We start from the raw sequence: 20,442 nt of genomic DNA, 5'->3' as shown, positions 1-20,442 counted from the left end.
TGCTGTAAAAAAAGAATGTTTTTCAATGCATAGGACTGCAAAGTCCTACATCCCTGCTGTTATTCATGGAGGGAATGGACTGGAGCTTCTTTCCAAGTTGTAGGATTTGGGAATTATTTTGATGACATGGTGTTAATAAAGGAGCAGGTGATGACAGTTGTTAGATCTTCCTGTTTTCATCTCCAGGTCATCATACACAGAAAGCAACTCTCTTCCCTGGAGGATCCATGGTCTGGGTCCTTCTCTTTTGGACTAATGCAATATTCTGGGTCTTCCAGATGACAACTTCAGTTGCTGATAACTTCAGTTGCTGGAGTGGGGCCACGAGTTCCACAGCTAAACTGCTGAAGGGCTTACTTCATCTTGATAACTTTACACCCATGCTGCAGACTGGTAATTTGGAAGATGGCATACAAGGCATTCTTGTTAATATTTAATTTATATATGCAGAATGGGTTAGTCCAACTAGACTACTAGCCTCTTTTCATGGGAGACATGGAAGTGGTATTTATACTATGAGGAAATTTGTCTACGGCATCAGAGAACTTACCCTATGACAGGTGCCGTGGAATCTTTTACATCTACCTGAGCTACCATTAACTCGGACAGATAGAACTGCACCTCAGTGACCAACTTCAAGAAAGTTTTAAAGTTCTTTCTTGCTTTTGAAATGCCTTTAACTCGATTTATCGAGTTAAAATTAACATAATTGACTTGTGACTGTACTTAATTTACCTGTGCAGAGTTTAGGTGATTAAATAAAGTCTGTAATACTGCCAAAAACTGGGTAGGCAACAGAAATCAAAGATGTGGTCTTGTTAGTGGGTGAGATCTGGATACATTTATTCGAAATACAGAATAGTGAGGATCCAATACCCTGGTGCCAAACACTGTACTCAGCAAGTGCACTGTTTATTTACTATGCACAGAGTAGCAATAAGCCGTATAAGATAGGCAGTGGGTAATCTAGATCACTGTCAGAATTGCCCCTGGTTGCCACTAATGAGTTTGCCTACCTATCTGTAATACATGCTAGCATGCAGCAGTTGGTCTGGGTGAGCTGCATGTCAACAACTCTGAGAAACAGCTGTCAAAATGGAAGCACAATGATAGTACCAACTCAAGCAGATGGAGCCTTGGTTTAACATCTCACAACAGAAAGTGAAACAGAATGCAGCACATTTAATCAGTCTCTCAAGACAATAAATCAATAAATTAAACTAAATGCAGTTATAGTCAAGTAAATGGTAATAAAAGCCAAAAACAAAGTTGAGTAGGATAAGATTCCTAGTAACATGTACTCCACACACACAGCAGTGAATTACGCCAGTGTATAACGGAGATCACAGTCTCCTGAAACTAAGAGATAATCATCTGCCAACAAAAAATGTAACCCTAATGTTCCCAAACTGCTTACTCTATATCTTGTTACTCTTAGGTTCATAGGCAGCTGCTAGGTATAGCAGCAGACCATGGAGGAGCCTAGCCCAATTTTTTCCAATTGCCTCAGAGCACTGGCTGGTTAAATGATTTGCTCAGTTACACTAGGCATATGGAGGCTGACAGACTCAAAATCTGAACTACAGGAAGCAGCTCATTAACAGCCCATAGCCTTAATCATCTAGGCTTATATGCCCGAGATTAAATTATGAACATTAAGGAAGACAAGACGAGTCTTTGGCACAGAGTCCTATAACCTACTTCAAAGTATTCAAGTTAATGCTAAAAATGCAAAACAAAACTATTGTATCTCAAATGTAAAGACAACATGGCACACAACACTAGCCCTTGGATCCTGTACTGTTGCAGGACCTCCTCCAAAACATTCCAGGTATACAATCATATCAGTACTGGCAAATCCCCATGGCCTTTCCAATACCTGTACAAGGCCAAACAGTTCATCAATTGCTCTAAAGCCATGAAGGAATATGCAATGTTCCTTATAAATCAGGGTCTCCATTACTGGATGAAGCATGTTTTCCAGCACCCTGGCACAGACTTCAACAGGGAAGCTGAGAAACATGACCTTTTAAAAAATGGAACCACTCTGTCACTTTTTGAAAAAGGAGACTGCTAATCTCACTTTGGCAGTACAGAGGTACTGTCGCTGCCTTCCATGTAATAAGGAAGAGCCATGTTAACCATTACACCCTTATTTTCTTCTTCTTTCGGCTTTTCCCGGTTAGGGGTTGCCACAGCAGAACCCCGGTCTGCTAATGATCGGCAGTAGATTTTTACGGTGCTGAGGTGTAACCATTACACCCTAACACTGTAGAATGCCTTCACCATTTCTAGAATGAAAGTGATTAATCATAACAATGACCTCATTTACACAGATGGCTCCAATCCCACCAGCTGCTTTTTGCAGTGCCCCTTTAAAGCAGGGCATGTTCACCAGTTTTTGGTGATCCTCAGAATATCCCTTTCACATTCCATTTGGAAGTTCCTCAAAGTATTCTTTCCACCTTCCAACAATGTCCACGGGTTCAAGGTTCTCCACCCTTGCTAAGAACAGCCTGGGCAGTGCACCCTCTCCATCTCCTGAGTCACCAGATAGCCTCAAAAGGGTTCTTGCAAGCTATCTGAAAGTCATTGCACACCTCTCCCTCAATGAGACCTTTGTTTAGAGACAACCACAGCTACCATCTTCCTAGCCTGTCGGTACCTACTAGTCAAATCCACAGACTCCCTTCCTTACTAATGTTTCATGTAAGGTCTTTCTTTATGTTGAAGGCTGCCACTTCTACTGGGGTCCACCAACAGGGCCTTGTGCAACTGCCATGGTAACACCCTCTGGCCAAAGCTCTTTGCTGCTGTCTCAACTACTGAAGTCCACAGCAAGGCTTAGGAGCTGGATGAATTAAAGCAGATGGAGTCTGCACCCCAATCCCACCCTTTACCTTGTAGTTGATAGGCTGTGTGAAGCCACTGTGCAGACTTTTTTGAGTTACACCTGGTCAGGCTAGGTGGATTACCTGGTCAGCAGGTACTTGCCAGGGATCATCACCAACAGACACTGGTGCTGGTACCCATGTTTTGGGCAAGGTTCTTAGATACTTTAAAATGAACCATCAAGAAGGGGTTACAACTTAGATCGCAATCCTTCCTTCAGGCCAATTTTCCTGAACCTACCAGAAGCACACAACTAGTCTACCAGAGAGAAAACAAGAGATAGTGAAAAGTGATGCAACCTTAAAAAAAGTAAAAACAAAAAATGATGAGCTAATTTATTTGCAAATTCAGCCAAAGCTGAAGAACAAGTATTATTCTGCTATGGGTGATCCTTGTACAATTTGCGTGGCTCTAACTGTAGTGCATGGTTCTAGGGGTACAAGAAGAGTAAAGAACACTACATTGAGCATACCTCTGATGAAAATGAAAAAGGACCCAACACATGTAATCAGGGCGGGGCATGACTTTTCATATTCAGTAAAACCCCACCAGTACCACCATGCAAGACATGCAGAATACTGCATGTCAACCACTAATATGGCACTTTGGAGAGGTAAAGAGATGCATCTATCTGCAGCGGCCACTGAAACATTTGAAAAATCACAATTTGACCAAATGTCACCTGCCTAGACTTCCTAAGTAATGACATTCTTTATTAAAGCAGACATGCCAAAATCTTGATAAAGATATAAAACTCTTTAAAGACACACTCTACAACACCTTCTTTGGTGCCAATTATTTTTTTTTCATGGAATCTATGCCTAGCTTCTGTGAATCTGTGTAGGCTTAGTGTGCTGCTTGACTTAATTTCATGCACTGGTAAGACTGGACTTCTGCTGTTTTCCATGTCTCATTTTTCTTTCAGGCCAGGCATTAGGTTGAAGAGTATCCAACATGCGAGCTGCATTCTAGGAAGTTGTTACTGGGTAATGAGCTAAAGCCCTCCTGAGGAAGGTTACAAAAGTGTTGTAATCCAGCTTTTGATCCCGGAATAATACTGCTGTGTGCTCCAAGTTATTCCAGTTTATAGGCAATGATCTCCACAGAATAGGTAGACGAGTTAGAAGTTATAGGAGACTAGAAAATTAAAAATGTAGTATTCACACCTGGTGAGCTAAGTAAACCAAATTAAAAAAAACGTTTAATACCATAAGGTTTAAAACCGTAAAAAAACAACTAGGCTTTGGGTATTATACTGACAAGACAACTGTCTCACATGAAGTACAAACATGCCCTGTGCAAGGCTGCCTTCTGCTTGTATACACAGTATTCTGTTTTCTTGCATGGATACGTCACTGGAATTCCTACTTAGCGGATAAGTTCTCTCAAATTATCAAAACACATAAGGACTTTGTGGGCCAGCAGGACTTTGGCATGAACATCAATATCAGTCCTACACAGGAACATTATATCCCAACCTCCATCCACACTCTAATATTAGAGTTTGAGTCTGAAACATGGTGAACTTTTCACTACTATGGCAGATTCCACAAATGTTTGCACATCCTGCCCACTTATATGCATTAGTAACACCACTTAGGATTCTGCAAGTTCTACAGTAAGCTTTTGAAGCACTGTATAATTCTGCCATCTGCTTTTTTAATTTGATGAAACTATCTGGCACTAGAATGTCTTTAATGGGTATGGGGGTAGCGCTAAGAATGTAACAGCAGCTTGGGAAAGCGTCTAATGGCTATAAAGTAAATCACACTACTCTAAATTCATGCTCCGGGAGATATGGCTGAAAAATGTACCTGTATGCCATGTACACAATCTGCGCAATATAAGGAGGAACACAGTTAATTTCCATTTCTGAGTAATGAGATTTACACGTGGACTGAAAAACTAAAAAAAAAATACAGGAAGCAGTACCCTAGTTAATTCTGATGACTAAGAATACATTCATACAACTTTTGTATAATAAGCTTCTAAACTTACAACATGCCACACTTGCTCGTCATTCTGTTTGACTATTACACTCAACATTGCAGGCACTAGAACTTCTTTATAAAAGATTTAATTTCTTTGACTATATGACGTCATTAATACTAATAAAACTTGCTTAAAATACATTTTTCACTTGGTACCAGGCAATGAGTTAAAGCCCTACTGAAAAGACTCTCAGATACCTTTATAATATGTGTTGTATTTTCGGTACCTTTGTAATAAAAGTGTTATATTCCAGTTTTTGATACTTGATTTTTCCTGGGTGTGCTTTAAGTTTCTCCAATTTATGTTAAATACAGACAGACCTATCTGCAGCTCAATTAAATTGTTTATGCTGAAAAGATAGATCTTCAAATAGTGCATTTCATTGCAAAAAAAAAAAAAAAAATACATTTTGCCAGCATGACATACTAACTCACCCCTATGCTGCTGCTTCCTGCTACAGCCTCTGCAGAACATAATGCACATTCAGTATAATTTTTTTATAGCTACAGAATTCTGTAGTGTATATAGTTCTACAAGAAATGTACAATGAAAGTCACAGTGCTCTAAATTGCTATTCAAATGATTACTCTGCAGAAAAAATGCCAACATAACACTGACAAGAAAAATGAAATACAGCAAGTATTGGCAAGGCTGGTAGCACGAAGAAAGTGGTCATGCTTTAACACAGAATACTGATGCAATGTAAAACAAAACAAAATAAATTAAATAATAGACTATCTTCAGATTCAAAACACACTGCACTACTATTAAGCAAGTTGTTGCTTGCCACAAAAGAAGGGTTATCGGGTTTTGAGATAACCAGTCATTTGAACCTATCCCCCCGATGTGTATACAGTGACAGAAAATGTTCAACCCAAATTATGTTATTTCAATCCATATTTCTTTCTCAAAGTATGCCGTCTGAAAGATGGTCACCTGAAGAAATGCAGATTTAACACTTTAAAATTCTGTACTTTTCTTCATCTGACAAAATTACCCTAGTTAAATGTGGCACCTTCTTACCTTCCTTTAAAGGTCCCATTTTGTCAGCTACTGTTTGCTGCTTTGAGCCTTCAAGTTATGCCTCCACCTGGTTAATTCCAACATTGCTACACCATGCTTCACCTGGTTAATTCCAACATTGCTACACAATGCTTCACCTGATTAATTCCAGCATTGCTACACCATGCTTCACCTGGTTAATTCCAACATTGCTACACCATGCTTCACCTGGTTAATTCCAACATTGCTACACCATGCTTCACCTGGTTAATTCCAACATTGCTACACCATGCTTTACCTGGTAAATTTCAACATTGCTACACCATGCTTCACCTGGTTATTTCCAACATTGCTACACTTGCTACACCATGCTTTACCTGGTTAATTCCAACATTGCTACACCATGCTTCACCTGGTTATTTCCAACATTGCTACACCATGCTTCACCTGGTTAATTCCAACATTGCTACACCATGCTTCACCTGGTTATTTCCAACATTGCTACACCATGCTTCACCTGGTTATTTCCAACATTGCTACACCATGCTTCACCTGGTTAATTCAAACACTGCTACACCATGCTTCACCTGGTTAATTCAAACACTGCTACACCATGCTTCACCTGGTTATTTCCAACATTGCTACACCATGCTTCACCTGGTTATTTCCAACATTGCTACACCATGCTTCACATGGTTATTTCCAACATTGCTACACCATGCTTCACATGGTTATTTCCAACATTGCTACACCATGCTTCACCTGGTTAATTCCAACATTGCTACACCATGCTTCACCTGGTTATTTCCAACATTGCTACACCATGCTTCACCTGGTTAATTCCAACATTGCTACACCATGCTTCACCTGGTTAATTCCAACATTGCTACACCATGCTTCACCTGGTTAATTCCAACATTGCTACACCATGCTTTACCTGGTAAATTTCAACATTGCTACACCATGCTTCACCTGGTTATTTCCAACATTGCTACACTTGCTACACCATGCTTTACCTGGTTAATTCCAACATTGCTACACCATGCTTCACCTGGTTATTTCCAACATTGCTACACCATGCTTCACCTGGTTAATTCCAACATTGCTACACCATGCTTCACCTGGTTATTTCCAACATTGCTACACCATGCTTCACCTGGTTAATTCAAACACTGCTACACCATGCTTCACCTGGTTAATTCAAACACTGCTACACCATGCTTCACCTGGTTATTTCCAACATTGCTACACCATGCTTCACCTGGTTATTTCCAACATTGCTACACCATGCTTCACATGGTTATTTCCAACATTGCTACACCATGCTTCACCTGGTTAATTCCAACATTGCTACACCATGCTTCACATGGTTATTTCCAACACTGCTACACCATGCTTCACATGGTTATTTCCAACACTGCTACACCATGCTTCACCTGGTTAATTCAAACACTGCTACACCATGCTTCACCTGGTTAATTCAAACACTGCTACACCATGCTTCACCTGGTTAATTCAAACACTGCTACACCATGCTTCACCTGGTTAATTCAAACACTGCTACACCATGCTTCACCTGGTTAATTCCAACATTGCTACACCATGCTTTACCTGGTTAATTCAAACATTGCTACACCATGCTTTACCTGGTTAATTCAAACACTGCTACACCAACAGTCTTTTAAACTATACTTCATCTGGATAAGTGGTGTTGCTGCACCTGATTAGTTCACACACTGCTGCACTAGGCCTCATGTGTTTAATTCATACAGTGCTGCACTAATGGCTTCTTTAAATTATGCTTCATCTGCAGAATTCATGTATTGCTGCCCTAGTAGCCATACCTAGTTAATTCAAATGCTGTTGCACTGGGCCTTACCTGATTAATTCATATATTTCTGTACTAATGACTCCTTTAAATCATGCCTCACCTGGATAATTCATGTGCTGCTAAACTAACTGTTAAATTATGCTTCACCTGGATATTGTCAATGTTGCTTCAGTAACTGCTCAGTCTTGTTCCTAACGTGATTTCTGTCAATAATCAGCTGCAGCAGTCAATTCCCACTGTTTATTCTGAATTTCACCATCTACCTATAAATAAGTTAACATCTACAATAACCATTTCAAATATAAGCTACAATACTGGAAAATATAATAAAAACCTTTAGAGTCATACCTGTCAATTTATTGAAATGTAATTTTGTTTGCTTTCCTGGCAAGATAATGCGACAGTAAAGCTGATTTATTTTACAGTCTTCCAAAAGAGACTTGACTCCTTTTTCACTATGCATCTGCTATAAGAAATATCAGTCTACTATCACACATAAATGTCACAGTGTCATAAACAAAACCAGAAAGGGGAAATATTCCTATAACAGAGTTTCTCTAACCACCATAGACGCCACAATTCTTAGAAAATAATAACAGTGAAAAGATGTACAACAAAAAACAAATACCTCATGGAGATGGTGGATCATTCCTGCTTTTCTGGTAGATCACACTAAATCATGGGAATTCAGCTTCCCCTTTACATAGTTAAGATTCTCATGTATATGATAATCTCTACTTAATGTATTTGGTCATATATATCCACAGAAAACATATTCCAGCTGCCTTTCTGTCAATCAGTGTTCCCTGACAGCATCCCCTAGCCTTGCTTATATTCATCCCAATGCATTCCCTTTAAGGAAATGTAGTGCACATCTGCCCTCTATGGCCCCCCCTCCCACTCCGTTTAGAAATATTTTGAAAATTTCTGCTACATCTATTCATTTGGTCATTCTTTACACCTTACATAACACTCAGTACAAACAACTGCTGGTTTAAGACTGGCACCTTTTTGCCGCCTTTCACTACACTGGTTCAGTACCATTTTTTACAATGAAATGACTTACAGAACTTGACAAAGTATCTGAAATGACTCCTCTGTAAAGTGACTTACTTCCCTTATTTCATTTGCTTGGGTACACCTCTTGATGTGGTCCCTGATATCCCACCGCCAGTCACGGTGGCCATGGCACATTAGCTAATGTGTGATATATACATTTTTGAGTAGATGAGTGTGGTTTTTCATGTTATTTTGTTTTTAGTGTATGTCTGTGTATACTTCCTCTGTTCAGCTAGGGTTTCACGGGCAGTAAATAATGTTAGAGAAGTTAGGGACACATTCTTAAACTTTTAGATAGGGTTTACTGTCTATTTTTGCGGGAAATGTGTAGGGTCTGTGAATTTAGGAATAAGGTTGGGTGGTGCAACTGTTAAGCAGAAAAAGTCCTTCAGTCAAGATGGGGAGTGGCACCTGTTATGGACTGTTGTAAATATTGTGGTGCTGGGGGGAAGAGAGCTATCCATAAAGGGACAGGGACAAAAGGCTCTGTGAAGCCGTGTTTTATGCCGTTTAGATTTCATGGTGGGGTGTTGTAGAGATCATTGTCTTATGCAAATAAAGCTTAGTGAAGCTTTCTTGTATTTAGGGGTCAGAGAAGAAGCCTTTTAGTTAAACTAAAATGTTCTGCTTATGGTTGTTATAGAACAGGGGGCTTACACAGTCAGTATGAACTAGGTTCAGTTACTGATAAGGACAAAAGGGTGATAAATGAAATTACCTGGTTCAGTAGCTTACATATGTATGTATATTACACTCCAATATGGGGGACCTCTAAGGTAAAGGGTCATATACATATTATACATGGGAAACTCACCATACCAACACATGACAAAAGTCTCAATCTTACAAAATCAAAGCAGAATGTCCACTGGGATTCTGTGGCTAACAATTCAGTTTATTAGAACTCACTATGATTCACATTGTGTGCTGCAATTTTGGTTTGCAACACTCAAAGAACATGAAAAAGGTGAGCTTAAGGATAGTATTCCAACAACCATTAAGCCTCTCCTAGATCAAACATTACACTGTATGGGGGGAGGGCATCATTCAGGCACCCAAGAGGGTGCTTTGTGTTCTCACTAGCAACCTGGAAATAAGTACTTTTATCATCTAACCCACCACTGTCAACATTTCTACTCTCTGCTTACAGTCCAGCCACCAAACTAAACTTGTTTTTATCAAATAACATGTTTTCTATAACACTAGACATGTGCATGCTACTTACACTTACACACACACACAAAATGTGTGTGTACTGAATTGACAATAGCAATGAGGAAGTGCTCTTTTGCGAATTCTAAACCCTGCAAAGCCTGTACAAATGTCTACATGAATGGGACAGAATCTCCAACTGTATGTGCTTAAACTGTTGTTTTCAAGAATATAACTACAACTCACCCAGTGAGACCCCTATATATTTGCTTAGTTACTTATTTTGTTAATAGTCTGTTTAATCAGGACCACTGTGATATGCAACAAGTTTTCTGACTTGGGTTTGCTATTTTTAAACTTGATAAAAATGATCACATTCTAGTATAAAAGTTCTCTACACTTGTTTTTTTCTTTTTATTAATCCATTTACATTTGGGATTCTAACAAAGAGCTTGTTTGACAAAGCACTGCTCACTCTGAAAGAAGCTTACACTTAGCAGGTATGTACACAATGAGGCAGTATAAAAGCACATATTTCAGTGTGGAAACTGGAATTGCTTTACATTTTCCAAATACTGCCTAGAGATAGATCTAGCATAGACAAACATAACAAATATACTGTTGTTCTTAAGCAAACATTAAAATACAAAATAAAAAAAGAAATTTCATTTTTGCATGTCCAGACCCTTTATCCCCCCACTTAAATATTCCCACTTCAACCAAGCAGCCCCTCAGAGAGACAGAATGCTATTACTTTAGTCACATTTTCAAAATTTAACATTCAATTAAAAATGGTAGATTCAGGCTTGTCTGTGGGGGGGGGGGGGGGGGCAGTCATGGATATTCCCCAGAGAGGGGAAGGTAATCTGTCTCATATTGTCAGGTCTTATAAATTCACCCACTATGATCACAGGTCATTCAAACCCTGCTGCAAAAAGCATTTTCACTGTTAATCACATATGAAAATATTATGTGGATTTAATCCTCTGCTGAGATGTAGATGTAATGGTCTTTGGCAAAATTATTGCTAATTCTCTCTCAAAACAGAAATTTCCAATAACTATTATTTTTTTTTTCTCTTTTTGTTAAAGAAGTGAGAATGCTAGTCAAAAATATGATCTGTTTTCAGACAAGACTTACGACAATATGTAAAGATACATAAATGAACATATAACTGAAACCATGTTAAAACAATTATGTGCATTAAATGTTACAGCATACTGTTTTTGAACATACACAAAGAGCTTGAATATTCTAAGTACTGCTGTATAGGAGTTTAAGAAGCCACTTTATATATAAATATTGTGTACATTTTTTATATATATATATATATATATATATATATATATATATATATAGATATATAGATATATATATATATATATATATATATATAAATATAAATATACATATAAATAAATACATACATACACACACACACACACACAACGAAATAGTGGACAGACGCAAATGTTGACCTCAAAATATCAACACCACAAACGTCGACATGCCACTACCCATGTACCAAATAAACTTAATGCTTGCAAAATTAAAACTGCAACCCCTCCCCTTACTTCATATATATGAACTCCATGACGACACAACTATGGGGGAAAGAAAACACCCACACCACACACAATGAATCAGTGTTTGAGAGAACGCTGAGAGTGTCTAAACCTCAAAATGCAATCTCTCGAGGCACTCCTAAAAATGGAGAACATAGATATCTGTGCAGTGACTGAGACCTGGTTCAAGGCTCCAGAAAGCACCCCTGCAATACCAGGCTACAATTCTTACCACACTTTTCAGCCACAAAACCAAGACCGAAACACTAAAGGTGGAGGAATGTCTACATTCACCAAGGATATTCACACCTCCAGGCTAGTTGCCCAACACAATGCATCTGAAATGCTCCAGGTGCAACTAACACTAGGTAAGACTGCAATCCAAAATTGTAGCTTGCTACAGATCCCCCACCATACCCCAAGATTCTCACTACACCTTCCTAAACATACTGGAAAATATTACGATACAACCAAACACCCTAATACTGGATGATTTCAACTACCCTGCCATTAATCGGGAAAACTACTCGGGTACGAACTCCTTTTCCCAGCGGTTCTTGGAATTCATAAATTCCAACATCCTGGATCAACTAATCCATTGTCCCACCAAGGGCTCCAACATCCTAGACCTGGTCATTACCAACATGGGAGATAGATGCTCCACACTAGTGGTCACCCCCTCATTGGTCAGGTCTGACCATAAGTAAATCACCCTTGACATCCACATCCCACCCCCACCCCCAGTAAGGAAACCTCCTTAAACTTCTCCAAAGCCAACTTCATGCTACTGAAGTCAGAAGTGACAAACTTCACAACACCCATGCAGACGGGATCTGGAAGTCCAACTGCAGAAGCCTACACTAAGGCACTGTACGAGCACATCCACTCGTGCATGAACCATGCCATCCCAAACAGAACCAAGATGCTCTTCTCCAAAAAAAGGGAGCCAATCTGGTGGTCCCCTGCTATGAACAAACTATACAACAGAAGGAAGAAACTGTTGCAGAAAAGAGGAAAATCCCAGGATGCAAAAAACTCCCTCACCAGCCTCAGTAAGAAACTGAGATCCCTCATAAAATCCTCAAAAGCTAGTTGCAAAAATAAAATTGCCAAAGATTCCAAAGACAACCATAAGGCATTCTATAGTTATGTCAAGAATCTAAATGGCAATGCTCAGATCTGCTCTGAGCTACAAAAAAATGGCATTAAATATACTGATCCCAAGGATATTGCCAATATCCTGGCAGATCGATTTAGTGCCAACTTCACTCCCCTCTCATCCCCTAAAGGGCCCATCTCAATACCAAAAGATTGCCAAATTCTGATAATCACAGCCATACAGGTAGAAACAGCACTCTCCAAAGTTAATAATACAGCATTCATGGGACCAGATGACATCCCAGGCTGTGTACTACATGAACTACAAAATGAACTGGCACCCCACCCAAGTGTCATGTTTAAGCATAGCCTCACCTCAGGCTTCATGCCCACTGAGTGGTGCACAGCTACAGTTATCCCGCTCCACAAGGGAGTATCCACCTTGGATCCCGGGGACTACCGTCTCATCAGTCTGACAAGCCTGATCTGCAAGGGCATGGAACGCATTATCATCGAACTTATAAACAAAGACATTGGCAACCTTCAGACACTGGACCCTACCCAGTTTGGGTTTGTGAAGGGCCGATCTTGTCTCCTGAATCTGATTGACTTCTTTGAACCTGTCTCCAGAGCTGTGGATGAGGGTAAGGCGGTCCACACAGCCTATCTGGACCTTGCCAAGGCCTTCAACACCATCCCCAACTCTGGAATCATAGATAAACTTACTAAGCTGGGCATGAATCCCTACGTCACTCGATGGGTTACCAACTGGCTTACTGACAGAACCCAGACTGTAATAGTAGCCGAATCCAGCTCCAGACAAGTGACAAGTGGAGTACCTCAGGGTTCAGTCCTGGGACCACTCTTGTTCGGCATCTACTTCTCTGAAGTACAGGCCAACACTAAGGGACTCTGGCTAACAAAGTTTGCAGAGGACTGCAAACTGGGAGCCGTTATTGAATCCCCAAATGATGTGGATATTCTACAAAAGGGCCTTACAGAAACAGATGCCTGGTGCCAGAGCCATGGGCTCAAGCTTAATGCCAAGAAATGTATAGTTATCCCCTATGGAAAAAAACATGTACCCCATGAACTACCACATAGGTGGCAGGTCACTAAACACCGAAAGTGTGATGGGAAACTTAGGGACACAAGTGGACAGTGGTCTCACTTTCGATAACCACAGCACCACAACAGTCAGCTAATCCTTCTACGTGGCACACCTCATCACTAAGGGCTTTTCATCCAGAAAAAAAGAGGTCATTGTCCCACTGTACTCATCCCTCATTAGACCCATTATAGAGTATAATGCCCCATTTGGTATGTACCTCACAAGACATCTGCAACAGCTGGAAAGGCTACAGAAATACCTCACTAAAAGAATCATAGACCTAAAGCAGATGCCATATGCTGACCGTCTAAAAAAAACTCCAGCTATACTCTGTGGCATATCGTCTACTCAGAGGCGATCTCTGCATAACATACAAGGCCATGTCAAACTCTGAGCTGTTGGACATGCTCCACTTAAAGAAATCACAATCCCTCAGAGCCACACGCTCCAGGAATCTAAACCTTATCATCACAATGAACAAAACATGCTGGAGGGATAGGTTCCTGACCCAGAGACTCCCCATACTCTGGAATAGACTGCCCATACATGTCAAGCAGAGCGCCTCATTGGCCCTCTTCAAAAGGAACCTTGATGATTGGATGGGAGATAGGAAATTCACCCCGGGGATCATGTCAGTCGCCCTGCTAGACAGGGGCCCAGAGAAGTAAATATTGTGGGAAAAAATTTTCAGGGAATTGTTATGGCTAGGCTTGCATAGGCCTTAGGGCCGATAGCCTAGTACCAACCTATCTGCAAATCTGGGGATACAACATGATGTTGACCACTGCAGTTCACAAATACTGTGCTAGACTCACTTTCCTAATAACTTCTACGGTAAGAAAAGACACCACTGCATCCTTTATACACACTTCTGAACCCATTTCATAGAAAAGTACAACCATTTAAGTTTCAGTGAAATGAGTTTTCAGTGTTATATGTGAGTGTGTAGGTAGGGTCCGCATCATAGTATGCATATACACACATATATACATATTATACACACGCTGTTGATTACACAGAATTATGGAATCTAGCAACAAAAAGACAATACCCCACACATTGCTCTATACCTCCCTGATCCACAAACTGCCAAACCTATTTAATTAAGAGCTTGTATTCTCCTTTACTTATTTACTTAAATTGCTAACCAGGCTGGATAACTTTCAGAGGAGATCCACAAACACTGACTGGTTAAGTAACTTGCCCAGTTTCACACAGTAATCAAACAGATTCTGAGGAAATCAACCCTACTACCTCAGAAGGAACCTTATTAGCAGCTCACAACCTTGATTCTCTAAATTAAACCCAAAGACCGATGCCCTGCTTGAAACTGCTAGACTGCATCTACGCCTGAAGACACCATTTCTTCAGGGAAACTGGGGCATAGGCCCACTATGTCTTTATATTTCAACTGTAACCACCTCCTCAAACATCTGACATTCTGACCCCCTCTTTTTAAAATATTTTATTTTGTATTTTTCCTTAAAAAATGCTACGAAAGTAACATTTCCAATCACTCCTGAAACAAACATCTAGACTGTATCCCTCCCCCCCACACACTTATTTTCTACCAAACTTTGGTTCTCTTTATACATAATACTACACAGCCAGTGAATTTACTCTTTTTCCACAGGATTTCTCGTAAAGACCATGTGTCTCTTTGGCTACTCTTTTCTAAGCCAGATCCATTCTGTCTACATCCTTGAAGTGATGGGTTTCAAAAGTACGACACACTTGGATTTTCATTTAACATGTTCCTTTTTCTGTTTAGTCATCCATCTGTGTCTAATTCCTGTAATATGCCTGTTGTCATGATGTCTTGGTTTAGAAAATGTTTAAAATACAAATTTCAGTAACTTGCAGTGGATACCTGTCTCTCCATTGTCAATATTATGATACAACAAATGCTGATCATTACTAAAATATGTTCGTTTACTCATTATGTTTGCCTCACTATACTGAATAAGTTACAAAAACTCTGGCTCACAGCTTGTTTGCTACACAGAGAAAGCACAGTGTTGATAGATGTAGAAGCTTTGCCTCTCCTTTGCTTTGTAGCACTAAATATCTTGTGAGCAGTCATTAGTGAAACAAAAACAAAAAAAATGCATTTGTCCAGGCTATGCTAATGACAGCATTAGAAAAGTTACAATAACTTAATCCAAGTGTTCATTTCATAACACCAATGCAGATTTACTAAAACTGGTTAATATACAATAAAATGCAACTGAAGACTATGACAACCCTCTATTTCCACATTCCTAAAGTCCTGCGCAGATTCAAAAGATAGATTTTATTTTAAATTAACAGAAGTTAATGAATGGTTATTTGTCTGCAACTGGTGTTTAATGGGCAGAGGGCATTCATACCACAGCTTCATATAATCAGTTCCTATCACTTCGATGTTAACAGTTGTTTTAAAATCAATTAATTTATTACACAAAATGTAATAATATTCAGTTAAAAAAGGTTAGCTTTTTCCTTATTCAGACTGACGCTTGGGAGAAGTTAAAATGTTTAAAATACCATGAATGGCAATTTGTCTGAAATTTGTGTTTAATGGTAGAAAACACACACACACACACACACACACACACACACACACACACACACACACACACACACACACACACACTGTTGTGAATTTAAAGAGAAGTTTTTTTTGAAACACGGTAATCAAATTAATACACTGATTTATCACCAGTGTTTCAGCAGAAGAATCAATACCCATCCTGAGCAAAATCCTGTTCATCTTTTACTACTTATACGACTTCTTAAATGCCCATGATACTCAGGATCCAAATGGTCTGTGGTGTGCAGCTAGGTTTGTAAGGACCCTTGTGGTTGTTACCCTAGTAACAACTTGGGAACCTATCAGCAATCAGCACTGCCCTAATATTATGAACTTGTGCTTATACTGCATTAGTTTCTCATCTGATATTAGCTCCACCTCAATAAAGCCACACCCACTTTGGTACTTGTGTATTATCGCAACCAGATTTCTGAAGGACCGTAATTTGTACAGTTTTAAAGAAGCCATGTCAGTTAACCTATCAAGGGGGTCGGGAACATGGCTCACTGAGAGGAAGTCACTGCCTTATTCTGAACCCTCAGTTTGCATGTATGTGATCAGTTGTCACCCACCCTCTGTTACAGCCCGGTCTCGGAGAAGGCACGTTAATTCACTTGACACTTTCAACCACTTACTCAAACATGTAGTTCTCTTGCCAGAGGTTTACAGACATCAATCCCACAGTTTTTTTTCAGTAATGATATGTACTTGCTGTGCATAGCACAACACTTCGTAAATGCCTTCCTGGCTTTACAGAACAGAAAACCCCCTTTTTTAACCTGATACCACACATGCAAGCCTGACTTCTGTACGCAGTTATGATCAGTAATCAGGAATGCAGAACTTGCCCAGTGCGGTGCCTCTGTGCAGTTCCCGGAAGACATGAAGTGTTCCACAGAGGAGTACGGCATTTCACCCTTATTCCTCCTGCTGCCTCATACCCACTGTGACACAGTACAACTTACTTCCTAACAGACCCCTTTCAATGTAACATGCCTGTTTTCGCACACAGATGACGAGTTGGTGGCCTTCGGAAATCTGGTTGCGATAATAATTAAGTACCCCCACTTTGAAGGTCATACCAATGCTTTGCTCCTAAACTGCTGAATATTGCAAATGACAACAAAATAATGAAACAGTATACACCTCGGAAAGAACACCAGCACCTTGTTAATCAAACATGTTTAGATGAAGCAGCTAACTTCACTCAGTTTATAATTCATTGATATACTTAGTAACGAATACAATTTAAAACAAAGAAATGCTACTGTTGAAGTGAAATCATCCATAAAAAAAGCAAGAAAAAAAGCATATCTCACTTTTGTTATGCAACAAAGATATTCAGACCACTCTAAATCAAATCTGCTTAGTCTTATCCACCTAGGGGTGTAGCAAGCAAATTCCATTTTGTACTCGTAGTGCTACCCCCCCCCCCCTGGACACCTATCACTTAAAAAATGGGCGCATCTTTCAAAATGCTGCCCTCCAAGCACTATAAGTAGCATTTTCAGCTATTCCACCTAAACTTATCAAAGATGTTGTTTTTAGACCATCATTACTGCACCTGTTGGAGGCATTCATTTAGATAGTTCTCGACATGATATGTTGCTCACAAAAATATACTCAGTAGATTACAAACACCTAGCTACATCCTTGTAGCCATTTGTAAGACCAACCGGGCCAACTATAGCAGCATGCTATACTTAAACATCTATCCCAACATTAATGTCTTACCTTAGATTGTTGATGGTCTCACACGAAATCCCAGTATTCATGGGGATCATGACAACAGGACAACCATACAACAGTACTTGTTAAGGCCAAAACATACACTTATGAAGCATAGAGAGAATTTTTCAGTGGCAGTTTCCACAATTTATAGCCAGGTACTACATGTATTATGACGCCAGGTTGCTCCTGTAAATAAACACTCCTGTCTTGCCAGTTTACCTGGATAACAGGCAAGTAAACTAAAAATATATATTCCCATAACCACCAGTCTTTAAGGAGATGGCACATTTCCATCTTGAAGAACAAGTCAAATGCAACTGTCACAATGAAAGTTTTTCAGTTTGGTCTGACCTTCAATTTCAGAAGGCAGCAGCCATCCACTTAGTTCCGTTATGCTTTTCTTAAAGCTTTTTCCTAAATGTATGCCCTTCTGCAGCTGTCATACTCTCCAGTTCTGCAGAAGCAACCAAACGGAAATATTTTGTTGTACCTTCCTAATGCCTGCCACAGATAACATAAATAACTTGTATTATATTGTTACCTTAAAGTCCTGCAGTGCAGTATATTACTATTTATGTCACGTTTACTGTACTTGTTCTGTAATGCCACAGAATATTGTACAAATGTACATCACTTCCTACCGTAAAGTATACCTTTAGGCTATGTAATGTATGTGAAGTCTGTATGACTTTAAAAGAAGCTATGTCTGAAAATGGTCTGGACAAGCCCACAAACTAGGTTACAGATGCAATAAATAAAAATAAAAAACCCACATCTCATTTATCAGACATTGAAAATATACACACAGTAATTCCAATCCATATGTCAGATGTTATCCATTCCTGGCATTCTAAAAGCAACCAAGCTAGAAGTTCATTTTCAATTCATCATTTCATGTTCAGAGGTCAGCATACTGCAGCATGCCAAGAAATAAAGCTTTATATATATATATATATATATATATATATATATATATATATATATATATATTATATATATACACACACACACACACACACACTATATATGTAAATATCCTTCCACGCACATATACATGATACACATAGATACACGTATAAGATAGAGAAAATCTTAAGTTAAGTTATAATAAAAAACTTTCAACAAGTGGTTTATATATTATTTAGTTCCAACAACATTTCAGAAAATAGGACTCGCTGAAAAAATGTAATATTTTCTTGTCATGTTATTGTGATTGTGCACAGAAAACGATAAAAAAAAGATAAATCTTATCCGGATCATTTTTATACAACCATCTTATCCGGATCATTTTTATACAACCATTTTATTTTCATATTGCAGTAATGTATAAAGTTCTCACTGTATATACCCAAACGACAGCTATATGAAAAACATTTTCTCCATGTTTTAATACCATGGTATACTACAGACAACACCATGCTATGCTTCGTGAAAGACATTCAGAAGAAGAAGCTGATCCTCTGCTATTGCATTGCTGTAAAAATCCCATGCTTATTTATCCCTTCAGTGTGAACATACGGGAAAACCCCGATTCCAAGTAGGAGTCAAGCTATGCCAAGTGCAACACAGAAAGGAAAACGCATGTTATCTCACAGGCTATATACATGCAACAACCTCCTGCACGAAGACGCACTTGCGCACAGGAATATCCGATGTAACAGTCACATAAATCAGTGTTTTATTCATTCTGCACTAAATATTTACAAGAGACCCAAATCGTGCACGCACGCTTTCTCTACCGATCACGATTAAAAACAAAGCACAATAAACCCACATTATGTTTTCATTAGCAAATAGTTTCATAGACTCAGTGGACTCCTGCCAGTAACACTGATGCAGTGACATAACTAGAGCAAATCAGCTAATGCTTAATTCTGGAAAATAGGTGCAGTACCTGTTTTAACCTGAACCAGCTGCTGCTGCAAAAAAAATATTATAACGTTGCAAGAAAACATACATATTTTTAATTCATTTTTACTCTACGGTAAATAGAGAATTTCATTCTATATTGTGTTGCAAATTCTTACCCAGAAAATGAAGGAATAGATGATAAGGAGTGTCTTTAAACACGTTATCACTGGTTTGGTCTCCATTCTTCTTGATGCCATATTACTATAGTACGAGATGGTACTGCTGGTTCGTGGGGCTCAGTACGGCGCTCCGCCAGCTGATTCTCTGCAATCAGTTAGAACGCAGCTCTCGGCCGGGACCAATAAACACAAGAGGTGACGTCATACACGCCCTGCTCGGCCGGCCTCTGCCAAGATACGCCCCTTCTCTGAATCAACGTGTAGAATTTGGGTGCTTCTAGAACAGCCGGCACGAGGTGTGAAATCACAATTTGTGGTGTATAGTGTGGTTCCTTGTAGACTTTTCTGGCTTTGTATCTAATGTAAAGGTGTTTAATGGAAGGTATAATAGTTGTGAGGTAAGGTAG

The 20,442-nt window shown here is 39.4% G+C and overlaps 1 protein-coding gene across 2 annotated transcripts in view; it reads right to left on the bottom strand.

Annotated features, from left to right (window-relative positions):
* TSPAN7 (tetraspanin 7) overlaps nucleotides 1–20,189 on the bottom strand; it is a 769,211-nt gene extending 749,022 nt beyond the window's left edge. Inside the window, exon 1 of one of the 2 annotated variants that reach the window (XM_044072310.1) lies at nucleotides 20,033–20,189. In XM_044072310.1, the coding sequence (XP_043928245.1) occupies nucleotides 20,033–20,113 (81 nt within the window). In that variant the 5' untranslated portion in view covers nucleotides 20,114–20,189. The remainder of the gene's footprint in view (nucleotides 1–20,032) is intronic. The other variant, XM_044072309.1, reaches the window with a different exon arrangement.
* Nucleotides 20,190–20,442: the final 253 nt, after the last annotated feature.

The sequence above is a fragment of the Protopterus annectens genome, chromosome 5.part0, assembly GCF_019279795.1.
Source record: "Protopterus annectens isolate FY-2018-M chromosome 5.part0, PAN1.0, whole genome shotgun sequence".
NCBI classification, from domain to species: domain Eukaryota; kingdom Metazoa; phylum Chordata; order Ceratodontiformes; family Protopteridae; genus Protopterus; species Protopterus annectens.
The sequence above is the reverse complement of the archived record's forward strand: the minus strand, read 5'-3'. Positions and strand labels throughout refer to the sequence as shown.